The sequence below is a fragment of the Sinocyclocheilus grahami genome, unplaced genomic scaffold (genome assembly GCF_001515645.1).
Source record: "Sinocyclocheilus grahami isolate Dianchi unplaced genomic scaffold, SAMN03320097.WGS_v1.1 scaffold247.1, whole genome shotgun sequence".
Taxonomy (NCBI): Eukaryota; Metazoa; Chordata; class Actinopteri; order Cypriniformes; family Cyprinidae; genus Sinocyclocheilus; species Sinocyclocheilus grahami.
In genome coordinates, this window is record NW_015505426.1 from 772419 (window position 1) to 787681 (window position 15263).

Sequence of the window (15263 nt, forward strand, 5' to 3'; positions counted from 1 at the left end):
TTAAACATTGTTTCTAGTTGATCTAAAATAAAATATGCTATATAAATAAATATTCTCCGTGAGAGCAGAGCCCAAAGCTCGTGGCCAGTGGTGTTCGGACTGGAGTTTGAACCTCTGCTTCATGATATAAACAGGAATCACCCACAAGCTCTCCCGCGAGCCGTACCAGCACAGCGCAGGGGGGAGATTTTACTCTATCGCTTTGTTCCAAGCAACGGGGGCATCCCAGGGCACGAAATTCGCAGGGTATGAGGGGGTAGTGATGCTGGGTGTAACTAAAAAGGGGCCATTGTACGGTGAGGTCCGGTTTGGGAGTTACGGAACGATCTCATATCGCATAATCTTATTAACCGTTTATCTCCTGAACTGCAACTTTCTTTACCAGCTATTCAGCGCCAATCCCGCCGTGCAGTCAATTTCACTGGTTAAGGTTAGGGTCAGGTGTGGGATAGGTTTAGGGGTTAGCATTTTTTGTAGCATAGTGTAAGAAATCAACACTTTAATTGACACCCAATAAAAACTTTAGAATCAGCTGTGGGGCGGAGTTTGCGCTGAAGTGGATTGGGGGAAAAATTGCACATGCGTGTCATGTGCCTGTCTGTCAATGGGAGGAAGCCACACCCTATTTTGGAGCTTCCACCCCGTTTTGGAGTTCCCACCCCCATTTGGAGATCTCCAGGCTGCAGTTATACCCTTCTCTCCATACTGTCAGATGCGCTCGCGGAGACTTGCGGAGCCGGGTGTGAGTATTAACGAGCATTATGAGACAGGCTGCGTGAGTGCGGCAAGCGTGAACGGCTCGTCCGTGAAGCGGGATTCGTGCCGCGTGGGGCAGAGAGGAGCGAGTATGAGAAGCATTCACAGACAAAGGATGTGTGCGCTCTCTTCTGAATTGAGAATAGCGAACATGCATCAAACTTATTTCAAATTAATCTGTTGGGGAGATAAAATGTGTAAGATAACGTTCACGTACTAACAAAAACATCTAAGAATGTATATTTTATTCACCAGTACTGAAAACAAAAAACTGAAAACAGAACCGATACGGGAGCTTTTGATATGCGCTGTGACGCAGCTCTTGGAAATTACCTTTTTTGTTCGTTGTCTGTCATTTCAAAGCTTAAATTTCATGCGTTTTTCTTTGCCTAACTATCGATCTGACCCAGTAGACGCCACAATCCCACTCTGTCTTTTTCCCGCTTTTTTTTTTTCTTTAATGGTGGGTGTTTACACAGTTGGCTAGAGCAGTGCTGATTGGGGAGAACAGAGGTGCGCTCACTCTACTGGTTAGTAAGACTGCAACTCAAGGCTGGCAGTCATGCATATGCTCTGGAACAGAGTAATATCATGTCCATATCGCAGGCTTTGCGATTAGGAAATCGCAACGTCTCAAATCGCGATTTCGATTCGATTTCGATTAATCGCACAGACCTGTCAGGTTGTGCTTTGGAGAGCTTGTTAGTCCAAATTAAGAAGATAGAAGCAGCCAACAAAGATAAAAGCCAAGATTAGAGAATCAGTCCTTGGTAAAATGACATGCACACAACAAAAGGATCGAATTGTATTTCTGTGGTATCCTTGAACACAGCATCTTCTCAACATGATGTAAACGCACTAACTAGCGGAAGTGTTTGTGGGCAGGTCAGACTCCATTCATATTTCACGGGCAGGCGGGGATTATGCAAATGTGTTACCCAGTGACGTATACCCAGTAACAGGCAAAAGATTAGAAAATATGACGACTCGTTAAGGCGATTCAGAATCGACTCTCTCTTTGAGAGACAATTATCTTTATTTATCATGCACTTTTTTGATTAACAGATGGATGCAGATGGTTTTCATTTAAGGATAGCTACGTTATAAACTACAAAAGAGATATTTTTCAAAAACCCATAAGACCTGCTCTTTAATTTATTTTATGTTGTCTGTTTTTAAGACACAATTTATTACAGTTTTGTTTATCAAGCTGTTAATACTGTTATTTCATTGTAAAATGTTTTGTTAGGCACTTCTTGTGCACTGAATACATTTAGAATGTAGCATATTTGAAAAAGCAAAAACAATTGCCAAAATCGCAAATAAAATCGCTGTGCAAATAATCGAATGCAATTTTCATGCGCATCTCGTCAGTAAAGCCGGTTCTGTGATTATTTGCACAGCCCTAAATTGCAATATTCATTAAAACAATCGCAATATGATTATTTTGTCCACATTGCACAGCCCTAATGCACACTAAACAACCTGGCAAACAGCGCCCGATTACTGGACTAAATTACCTTACGCATCTGATTGCGCTAATACTGTCAAAAACACACAAGATGTACATATAAACAGTTGGTTATGTCTAAAGTGAAAGTAAACAGTTGAGAGAAAAATGTGCCTGTATTTTAGATGTGTGCAGCTCTTAAAGCAACAGCAGACTCTCTCTCTCTCTTCCTTGCTTGCTCCCTTTTTTTATCAGGGGATGCCACAGCAGAGTGATTCAGTGTGAAACCGATTTGGCACATGTTTTACGCCGGATGCCCTTCCTGCCACAACCCAGCCCTGAGAGAACACAAACGAAGATATTTTAAAGAATGTTGGTAACCAAACAGTTGCTGGTCCCCATTAACTTTGATAGGGGGAAAAAATTCTATGGAAGTCACTGGGGACCAGCAACTGTTGGGTTACCCTCATTCAAAATAACTTATGTTCAACAGAACAAAGAAACGCATTCAGGTTTAAAACAACTTGAGTAAATGAGAGAATTTTCATTTGTTGAATTTTCAGCAGTTTGGACTTGAATAAAGAGAGAAAATCTGCACTTAACCTTTTCACAGGCATTTTGCTTTAATAGTTAGACAGATATTGTGATGTATAATTATAGGATTATCTAGCTATATATCGATTATCACAGAATTGCTGTATTGTGATATTATCGGTATCGTGAGCCATGTATCGTATCGTTCACTCACTACGGCCAATTTACTTTGTCTAATTCACCTACACTGCATATCTTTGGATTGTGGGGGAAACCGGAGCACCCGGAGGAAACCCACGCAAACATGGGGAGAACATGCAAACTCCACACAGAAAGGCATCCTGGCTCAGCCGGGACTCGAGCCAGGGACCTTCTTGCTGTGAGGCCTTAAAGCTGCCTTAAAGCGACAACAGACTAATTGTACTAAACATTCTGCCGATTGTCATTAAAGGGATAGTTCACCCAAAATTGTAATATGCCATTATTTACTCACTCTCATGTTGTCCCAAACCTGTATTAATTTCTTTCTTGTACTGAACACAAAAGAAGATATTTTAAAGAATGTTGGTAACCAAACAGTTGCTGGTCCCCATTAACTTTGATAGGGGGAAAAAATTCTATGGAAGTCACTGGGGACCAGCAACTGTTGGGTTACCCTCATTCAAAATAACTTATGTTCAACAGAACAAAGAAACGCATTCAGGTTTAAAACAACTTGAGTAAATGAGAGAATTTTCATTTGTTGAATTTTCAGCAGTTTGGACTTGAATAAAGAGAGAAAATCTGCACTTAACCTTTTCACAGGCATTTTGCTTTAATAGTTAGACAGATATTGTGATGTATAATTATAGGATTATCTAGCTATATATCGATTATCACAGAATTGCTGTATTGTGATATTATCGGTATCGTGAGCCATGTATCGTATCGTACTGTGAGGTACCCTGTGATTCCTACCCCTAATTGAGTCAATAGATTCAAACATTTTTGACATCACTATTCATATGCAACCACACTAGGGATGCAGCGATTAACCTACTTTACTATTAACCGCGCTTTAAAACGTCACAGTTAATTAATTGTAAAGCAGGGTTCCTCAATTAGTTTTCACCAAGGGCTGAATTCTGCCAACAACACCAAGCCAAGGGCCACTGACCTATATATATATTATATTATATTATATAATATATATACACACATACACATGGGCGACATTTGACTCTTGAGTCGGGGGGGGGGCAAGAAAGAAAAGAAAAAAAAAATTTGTCTACACACACATACATATATAAATCGCATACCATTCATTGCTGAACTTTCTACCGTCCGTTACTGGAAATGAAAAGAATGAAATTATTACTGGTTGATATGTCACGATATCAATCAAGTTTACACATGCTTTTGGTCTGTGAATTAGTTCTCGCTCGGGACTGCTGTCTGTGGAGGTTTGGCCAGGACCGGTTCCAGAATTAAATCATTTTATGTTTCGTCCATTGCCAATCACTGCTATTTCGAGAGTGAATCCCGCATAAATATGCGGATGTCATTCCCGAAACTTTGCAGGGTGTAGCCTGTGTGTCTGAAAAATTAAAGTATACCCTAGAAAGTGTGCCCCCTTTACCACTAAAAAGCGTCACTCATCTTCGTTCATCGCGATCTTACAAAGTTCCCTTATAATCAATGAAGCTCTCTAAACTGCACAATGAATCTCTTATTTACATTGCGTCTGCACTTAGTCATGAGATGATTCATGAGCGTGCAAAACTGCACTTAAAAACTGAGCCGCTTTTAGCGGTGACTGAATTCTGACAAAACGTTTCTGATTGGCCATTGCGTTCAAGAAATCAACAGATATGTCTGTGATTTTTTATATTGCTCAACGCTGCCAAAACACGTTGAGGGTATTTAGCGCTTGGCTAAGCGCTCCAATTGCAGCAGGGCCGACATTAGGGATTCCATGACTAACAATTTGGGGGGGCAATTGCGATGCATCGGTTTAAAAAGTGTGCATCAGCTACAAGTTGGCATTTATATAGCGATGCATAGTTTCTAACATATTTGCATCAGTAAAAACAGATTTATTATTATTATACAATTACTAGTGGATGCGCTATACTTTTGTTTAGAAAGTGACCAATAATCTGTGGCCAATATTTTTTATGTAGATTGATTTCTCCTCTCTAAACTGTTTCTCAAGCACGTTCTTTCATCACTGCTGCTGCGTGAATGTGACGTATCACAACACTATCACAACACTACGGAGACCCGAGGAAAAGCTGGGATTAAAGTCCAAAACCTGACTTGAAATAACCTAACAAATCAATCGGGGCTAAAGTGGTTCCATAAATGACAAATTAAGTTCACACAATCTCACTAATTTGTGCACACTTATTCTTAAGAAGCCCTTAATGTCGATCATGGATCAAATCGATCCACCATCGCAAACAGCAAATATATCTGTGCCGTTTAATGCATTTGAGACGTTGTGTTTTCCTCAGTGCATAACTGACATGTCACAGGTATATTTTTTTCATCTGTAAATGTCAGAATGTCACGCAAACATATTCATTTTGCTATCAGGAGTGAGCGAAGCATGCGAATGAACGAGCGCTGCTGCACGCATGCACGCTAAATAGAGAGCGCAATCGAATAGGAGCGCAATAATTCTGAGTAAAATATACATTTTGCTCAAATATTTGTTGTTGGACATTAAATTAGTCTTTTGTAGAATTTTAAACCTACATATAAGTGTATTTTTATGATAGCAGTAACTGTAAAGGGACTATTGTAACAGGTAAATCAAATGTAAGCGAGTACTAATTACTAAGCTCAAATTAGTTAATGTGTGTTTCTTATAGCAGTTAAAATAGTAATTTTCTTTATTATTTATTTTCATTTTTAATTCAGTGATTTTAACTTTTAATTTAGTTTTAATGCTTTAAAGAGCAATTTTAGATGGTAATGTTCTGCTATCTGTTCTGCAAACTATAAAAGGTACAGCTGTCATAAAACCAGATAGATAGTTAAATAATAGTATGTGAGAGAGTAGTAATATCATTGGGTTCCTATTGGTCAGTGTTAGAGGAGTTGTTTATTTGAAAATGGATTTTGGGAAGAAATTAGCGCTGCAAGCTGTTTGCTCGATGAAAAATTTTGCTCCATTTATTGTGTCCAAACTTTTCTTTAAGCCATGTTGCTGCTGTTGTTTTCCTTCCGGTGTCCTCAACCCATGCCTTGCTCTCTCATTGGCTATAGCTCTTCACGACACCCGACACCACGTGATGTCGAGTCGGCCGACCAGTCCAGATATTTGGCATGCTAGATATTTGTTTGCTGTCGGTGAGGCGTTGGCGAGCCTCTTTGATGCATCGTTGTGTAGTTCACACATAAATATTGCCGAGCGCTTGCTGATTTCCCCTCGATCACAGCCCAACCTGTCAGCGAGCTTATTAATTTGCAAATCGGGCTTAAAGGGGTCATATGATGCAATTTCAAATTTTCCTTTGCCGCAAGCCCGCTGGCCACTCCTTTGTCGAATCAGCCAGCCGCGCCGTTCTCAAGACTGCCGGCCGTTCCTCACTCAAGCCCGCCGGCCTCCGCTCACTCTAGCCCGCCGTGTGTGACGCTGTTTGTTTCGTTGTGAAAGCGAAACTACTTTGTTTGGCCTTCCAAAAGAGGACACAACTAGAAATCAGTGGTTAAGTTGTATTTACAACACTGTTCCAGAACAGTTCAACCCAAATATTCAGATGTGTGCAGCGCATTTTATGGAGGACTGTTTCCTGAACCTGCAGAGTAGCCTACAATGTGTCTGTGCACAAAGGCTGTTTCTATAAAGTGGGGCAGTTCCAACTTTGCAAGGACAGTCTGGCGCTTATGACTCACAGCCTGTAAGAACATTTCATATTTAAAGAATTTGCCACTGACGATTCAAACGCGAGTTTGCGCAGTGTAGAGTAGCGCTTGTTTGTAGTTTCTCTGATCACAAATGCAGACATGACTTTATTTACACGGCGCGATACGCAACGCAACGCGTAAAAAGACAGTACAAGTCATTATAATCAGTAATTATGTCCCCACTGGATGCAACAAATGCCTTGTTTGTAATGGGTTTTATTGGTGTTGTCTCATCGTGCCGGGACACGGCATCACAGTATGGTAAGGGGCGTAACATTTCCGTCACATGCTTGAGGTATTCAGCCAATCACAACGCACTGGATAGCTGGCCAATCAGCGTACACCTTGCTTTTCAGAACGATGAGCTTTGTAAAAATCGAAAATAGTTTCAGAAAAGCGGGGCATAGAGGAGCAACAATAATGTACATTATGTAGAAAATAATTTGTTTTTTTAACCTTAAACCGCATAAACCCATTGCATTACACCAAATACACAACAATGTTCTTTTTAGCAACGTCATATGACCCCTTTAAAATCCTGTAGTGTGAACTTAGCATAAGGATCATTAGATAACATTAGTTAACTACTTTAGTTAACAAGAATTAAGAATGAACAACACTTCTACAGCATTTATTAATCTTAGTTAATGTTAATTCCAACATTTACTAATGCATTATTAATATCAAAAGTTGTGCTTGTTAACAGTAGTTAATGCACTGTGAACTAACAGTGAACAAATGTATAACATAACAAACAAACATTAATAAATAACATCGGCAAAGATAAATAAATACTATGCAATAAATGTATTGTTCATTGTTTGTTCGTGTTAGTAAAAACATTAACTAATGGAACCTTATTGTCAAGTGTTATCAACTATTTTAATGCACGACGTGAAGGCAAGAACCAACCTATGCAAAGCTACGGCTTGTTAGCGCAAGAATTCTGCCCGCTTCAAATCAGACAGATTAAATTGTGTGGTAAGGTGACATTTATTTGAATGAGTTAATTATAACATTTACTTTAATTCATTATTCGATCAAGAGAGAGAGGTGACAGTTGCGTGTGTGAATTACCTGCATGTGCGCGTCTCTCTACAAACAATTAAGCTGTGTTTAGTTACTTCAAAAACAGTGAATTTACCCCCTTGTTGCTGATAAATATAATGTAGTGATCCAGTATCTAAGCTATTTTATTAAAAGTCACAACAAGTTTCTGTGTGTGTGCAGTACGATCTCCGATCTCACAAACCAAAATAATAGACATGATTTTCTCAGGCCACATGCAAAATTAGATGAATTATTAAAAAGATCATTGAAATGAATATGCATGTATGAGAGTTGATGACAACAGTTCAGTTAATTCCCCTCATTAGTAACAGTTTCCCCTGGGGGATAAATAAAGTTAATTAGGCTTATATTATTAACAATACTTAATTAACATTGTGATTTATTATCCCCGTTACAGTATTATTTATGTATTATTATTATTTAAGTCAAAAACCAACAAGATATTTTTTTTCACCATGTTTTCAAGTTCTCTACCTCGGGTCTAAATGAAATGTAGAAAAAATGCACAAACTGAAAACACTCAATTTTGTGATATATTTCCATTTGATATTTTCAAAAGGGAAATACTGACATGGACCGTGATTATTCCTCAGACTATAATCATACCAACAAAATCTATAATCGTTGCATTCCTAAACCACACTAGGTTCAAGCCTTGAAAATAGCACTATTACTCACACTTCTTCAGAGGAGGAGTCTTGGTCTGCTTTCATACCCTCTGACAGACTGCCTTTGAACTTGTCTTCATCCCGACATCGCCGCCGCCTCCTCCTCTCACGCTCTCTGGAGGTGGATCGTCGTGGTCTGGAGCGGCCAAACCGGTCCCTTTCAGCAGACCTGCCAAAACAGAACAGTTCATTACACAAATAACTAACAGCACTATCACACTGAACTGCAGGGATGCAAACTCATCATGGGAGAAAAAGGTGACAAAGACGTGCACCCCCCCTTTTGAACTGCTACAAATTCATACCACAAATTAAGTTAATCATTAATGGTATAATAATTAAATAATGCATTAAATATATTTTTTAATTTATTTAGAATTTAAAAACTAATTTTTTCAAACATTGCCTAGTGCTTTAATTTATCCTTACCTGTAGAAGCTGCTAAAGCCAACACAAACTTGTTGCGGTGCTGTAGTTTTGTTACACTGAATTTACTCAGCATCTCTTAAAGCACAGCTCTGTTTTGACATTGGCTTGTCAGATGTCAACTTTACAGTTGTCAATCGCGGAACAATTTAGCAGATTATTTCACGTAATTTTTTACACTCACGTTTGGCATTCCCGAAACCGTATAGGTGAACAGTTTGGTCCTCTTAAACTTTTCTTCAAACGGTGAATGAAGTATGTAGAGAAACAGAGCAAAGGGCACTTCCCTTATGGCCCAACTGACCGAGCTTACTCATGCGAAAACTCCAGATATACTCAATAACTAACTACTACGGCTGTGAATCTTGTAGCGAATCAGCTCATGGGAAATATGAATAATTAACCATAACTAGTTATAATTAACTATTCATATTTTAGATCCACTGTAGATATTTAGCTGACCACTCAGGGTCAACCGTCTTGTCAATTCTAAGAACGTTAATTTCCTGGTTAAAGGATATAACTTTCTTACTGTACAATTCTATAAGTTTGTAACGTAAATCTGCATGATTATTGACTCCGGTTATGAGTAAACGATTCATAATTAAATTCGATTCGATTAACGATTCGATTCTGCATTCTTTACGTGCATTCACAGGATTATTTAAATGCTTCCCCTAAATTCTTTAAATGTTCAGTCTGGGGGCAAATTACACAGCAGCCTTTATGGTTAGAGAACCATAGGTTAGAGAGAAAAAACATTTGTCCATTGTTAGATGCTAATCTAATGATGCTACTGCATGACATGGCATATGTAGAAATGTCTGTAAGCCAAGATTAAAAAAAAAAAAAAAAGAGCTATAAAAGTATTATATATATATAGGCTAACATTTTGTCACACCAGGGGCGTAGCCATCATTTCAGAAGTGACAGAAATGTCAAATACAATAATTTTATGTATGTATGCATTACTATTATTATTAGAATTATTTTCTTATTTTTTACTTTGAATTTGCTATTAAAAAAAATCACTACTGGACAATAATCAATCATTTGTAATCTATAATTTTTTCTTTATGGCAATTTTATGATTGTTTTATATACTACAAACAATTATTTCAATTTTCTGCACAGAATTAGGTAGAAAATATACTTTATAGTTTCTGTACTGTAATAAATGATGTCAATAAGTACTGTATCATTCATATTTTATTTATTGTGTTTAATGTTTTAACATTTCACCAGTTCATTCTGCTTTTTATTCAGCTTAGCTGCAGCGATAGATGCCTTTGTCCATATTAAGCATTTCCTGGCACGAGATCTCTTCTCTTTCAGTGCGAAAACTTCTTAATCTCATTTTCATAAAATAAAAAGCTACAGTATTTAACTTTTCCTCTCCATTGGCGAACGAGGATTCTGAAAGAAAACGCGCCCGGTGTCTGTTTGCTATAGCAACGAACGCTACTTTCATGCATCTGATTATCAGATAAACCTTGCGCTCTTATTTCAAAGTTGTTGTTAATGCTGTGGTTATTTTAATAGATTCCTTCGTACATACGGTTCAACAACATTTCTAAAACACATTTATCATTCAATGAAACTGTGCGTATGCGTCAGACACTTACATTTTTGCTCCGTCCGTGCAATAAATGCGCAGCCTTCGACTGCTCAGGTAATGTCGTTGGTATGACCGAGAGCCATTGAAAAACTACAGAAAAGAAAAACTACTTCACTTTAGCATTACTGGCCATGAGTACTAAGGAGAGATCACAGATCAGCTGCTCAAAAAATGTGTCAGTGAGACGAACTGAGCGCAAGCGCAATCTTGTGACAGTCAGAGCGCGTGAAGGAGAGATGCGAGGGCACGAACACTGTTCAAGGTCTCCATTAATTTGTGCTTGTAGTAATTTAATGTGTATATATTTTGAAAGTATAGAATCGCTATAGAAATCACGATTCATTAGATTCTTAGCGTTTTAAATCGATTACTGTCCGAAATCGACGATTCACGATTCAAAAATCCATGTATTAAGATCGATGCATATGCATCTTCAGGGTTTGTAATCGATGCATTGAGAAAACAAGTGAATCGTTACACCCCTACTAACTACACAACGACTATCTTATTTACATTGTGTATGCTTTCTTTTTGTCATTATAATAGGAAGATCTGTGAGAATGTATAACTACGAAAACTTGTGAAAACAAAAATTAGATCAGAGCGGATTCTGACTAACCTATAGTAAGCACCTTTGATTGGCCATTGCTTTCAACAGAGATGCCTGTGATTGGCTACAGTACTCAAACACATTGTAAAAAGAAACGTATGGTTTTGTAATTCGAAGCTAGAGTGCGCACAAAAACACAGGTGCGTTTGAAAGCGGGTGATTTCGAGTGGGTTCAGAATTGAGATGGCACTACTGGTTCTGTAAAAAGACCATTTTAACCTGTTAGTTTGTCTTTATTTGCATTCAGGCGCTCTCAGTGGTCAAAGTTGTGACTCGCTCATGATGCGCGCTATGACGCACCTGTCATCTGTCGGGGGTGTAGCTATGTCGGCTTTTTATTTTGTTATTCTTGTTGATTGAAAAGATCATTATTTGTGAATTGCTACATATTTTTGATGTTGTAGTAAGTGCCCACACTGGGTGTATGGCCGGCCATCTGTATGATTACATCTGTATGACCGGCCATCAGTGTGTGATTACTGACTGTATCAGTGTGTAATTACTGACTGTATGACCAGCAATCAGTGTGAATGCTGTATGTCTGGCAATCAGATATGTACTTGACATACAATGCTAATCCTTTTTTTTATTTTTATTATTACTTAAAAACATATATTCTTATTGTACTTTTCTAGTGCTCAAATAAATCACTTACATGATGTGTAAGATTTTGTCTATTATTTTATCATTGAAAAACTATGCAGTGGTATGTATAATGACAAATATTTTGTAGAACCCTTCAATACATTTGGGGTCTGTTTTTACTCAAACAGGGGGTGGGGGGTTTCAGAAAAATTGTTGCAGGAATCTAATTTTTCATGGTATCTTCTTCAAATTTGAAATATAAACTCATGAGACATGTGACTTTTAACCCATTACTTTTCTAAATTGCTCCAGAACTGTATTCATGTATTTGCATATGCAATAAAAAAAATTCAATGTGGCACAATATATTTTTTCAAGGCACTTCAGCATCTATAACTTTTTATCTTTTTGAGCATTATCAAACTCTGGATGATGGATAGTAAAGCCCAAAGTGTCTTCTTTCCAAAGATACATCAATTGTGTGTTTAGCACACTGTTGTCAGGAACTGTTACCATTTTACGTTAGGTAGGTCATTTTCCCAAAAGTGGGGGTGCAGGTTAACAACTCACCGGATCTACACGAATCACACAAATGACCCATTTTGAATTCAAAATGGAGAATTTCACCGGAAGGTGACACTGTTTAACCGTTAACTGAAAATAAGAATTTTGACTGAATAATGCCATCAGTTAAACAGTTTAAAAGTTTTTTTAAAGTGTGCTGCATAATTAAAAAAATATATATTTTTTTACTTACAGGGCATGTCGACACGTGCCTACAGACATATTTTGCTGAGTAAGCGCCTGCTCCACTTTCACTTAGCTAACTTAATTAGTAAATGACACAATGGCAATATTGGATAAATGGTTATCAGAGAGTGAATCCATGAGTGAATGTATTCAAATTCTAAATGGATTATAGCCTAGAATGTAGGCATGGGCCGGTATGATAACCTTTAAGCAAAAATATCACGGTTTCACAGTATTGTTGTTACAGCTCTAAAATTTGTTATTTTTAAATGTCTGGGTAAAAAAAATATATATTTTCCCACTGAACACAATGCATTTTATTTTTTTAACAAACAGAATATTTGGAACAGCAGTATGTGTTTATTTTTTTCTTTGATTTGTTTCTGAAATGCTTGCTGAATTGTGGGCTGTCTTGCCGCTTTTGATGTGAAAAAGAAAAAAAGAAGAAAAATAAAGACTGACATTTTTATTTAACCTAAATCTGTAATTACAGTTATTTAATTTTAGTTATATAATATAGATAATTTATATAATTTCGTATCATTTATTTATATAATTTCTTATACATAATTTGATTTAATAATAACCCAATTTGAAGCAAAAACAGAATGTTCTGACTAGCTTTGTGAAATTATACTACATGCCTGAAGGAAACAAACAGCAGGAGCTCTGAATGAGACGCAGATTCACTCTCTGACAGCAGGAGGCGCTTCTAGAACCAGCGTTTCCATGGTTACCAATGTAAACAAAGCAGGGCTGAGCTGAAACCCCACTTTAAAGGGTTAGTTCACCCAAAAATGAAAATGCTGTCATTAATTACGCACCCTCATGTCGTTTCAAACCCTTAATACCTTCGTTCATCTTTGGAACACATATTAAGATATTTCTGATGGAATCTGAGAGCTGTCTGACCCTCCCATAGACAGCAATACAACTGAAATATTCCCAAGTCCAGAGACGTAGCAAGAAGATTGGTAAAATAATCCATGTGACATCAGGGGTTCAAGCAATAATTTTACGAAGCTACGAGAATACTTTGTGCGCAAAAGAAAAAAAAAAAACCTTATTCAACAATTTGTCTCCTCCGCATCCCCCTGTAGTGCTATTTTGGAGACTATCCGCTGGACATAAACAAAGTATGCTGTTCTATGTCAGCTGCGTCACGCCGGATCGGTTTCCTACGTTGTTGTGATTTGATCTGAACGAAAACAGCGTATCCGTGTGACACAGCATACGCTGTTCTGTTCTGTTTGAAAGGACATGAGGGTGAGTAATTAATGACAGAATTTTCACATTTGGGTGAACTAACCCTTTAATGTGAATTATACAGACGAGGTGAAAAGAAAATACCATCTAAACTTTTCTGAAGACAGTCAGTTCTCCTCAGAAACACATTCATATAAATCCCCTAATCAATATTTAGGATTTTCTTCCAATAGTTTGTGCATCATGAACAGTGAGTGATCTTCCGGCTACAGTATTTTTCTCTTTGCATCCGTCTTCAGCGTCTTTGGACTGTGCTAAAGGCGTTTACAGACTTTATATTTTCACATAAGTTACATTTTGGAAAATTATTGCATTGCAACGCATTTTGTGCAAGTCCAGAACAGAGACAAGCTGCAATAAGACAAAAAACGTCCGGTTGCCGATTGCGTAAGTTCCAGGGGAAGCTCCTTCGTCCGTCATGCACACACGTGATTGACTGCTGCACCAACAGGAGGAGGGGTCGTGAGGGATTCCTACACATTCAGTCTTTGTGGAGACATGAAAAACAGCGCATACCACAGGAACGGTACACAGCAAAATATCCAGTGTTGTTTAGAGTTGTTTTTATGGTGTTAATTTATCAGAGTTAAAAAGTGTTGATTCTGGTGTTGATTTGAATGGCATTAACACCTGCAGTGTAAATCAGTGGTCGGAGTCAGTGTAATTACAGCAAGTTGACATAATTGAGACTGGTGATGAGTTGATCCAATTTCCGGGACGACCACGAGGAGAGGACAGTGTTCAAACAGGTATAATATTTTACAACCACTTAAATTGACACATTTTCATGTGTAGTTTACGTTTCTCACCATTCAGAATAATATTAGTACATTTCTCAACATTGCTAGAGTGCTAACAGTATTTCTTTTCAGATAACGCGACAGACCACCGACAGCATCTCGAGGCCATTTAGCTGCACCACTTGTTAGCAAGCAAATTGAGGTAAGAATGGCATTGTTTGTTAGTTAGCCGTTTTAAACGTACGTTTTCTTATATTTTAGAATCTGGGGTAGATAACAGGGTCATTTCTGTGATTTGTGTAACTTGACTGTTTAATGAGTTAAATCAACGCAAATAACGCAGCATCCATATTCCCCTTCTTGGAGCTCACGTTATTTGTGTTGCCAAAATAAGACATTGTAATGCATTGGTCTCCAGTATTTTAGTATAACTGTGCATTGTTCCACAAATAATCTCTGACTGTGTAAGTGAGCCGCAATCAGTAACGCACGTTTTTGTTTAGTTTTTTTACATGGGCCTTGAATGCACAGCTTCGGATGGTCCGAGGAATTTACATGAAATATATTGCGGTTACTCTCGACTGCAAAGTAAAATGCAGCGGAGATAAATTATCAGATAATCAAGCAAGAAGCGTTTTGATAAACTTATATTTTCTGCCAGCGTATGACTGAACTAATATTTGCTCATCATATGAGACATGTGTTTGAAGTGCGCGCGCTTCATCTGCAATAGTAGATACTTTAACTTACAATTAACTCGCTGCGACTTCACTTTAATGTAACGTTAACATTTGTGGGGTGACAAATGGAGCTTCTGACAAGCGGCTCGCTGGATTTTCTTTAATAACGTCATAATTTGCATTTTTCTTGCTTGACCAACAGCTTTTATGTTCAT

General features: G+C 37.9%; 1 protein-coding gene across 2 annotated transcripts in view; it reads right to left on the reverse strand.

The window, feature by feature from the left end:
- The window catches only part of LOC107598186 (serine/threonine-protein kinase PRP4 homolog), a 61393-nt gene that overhangs the window by 36071 nt on the left and 10059 nt on the right, over positions 1–15263 (reverse strand). For both annotated transcript variants that reach the window (XM_016289463.1, XM_016289461.1), the window contains one exon: positions 8384–8542. In XM_016289463.1, coding sequence (XP_016144949.1) covers positions 8384–8542 — 159 coding nt within the window. The remainder of the gene's footprint in view (positions 1–8383; positions 8543–15263) is intronic.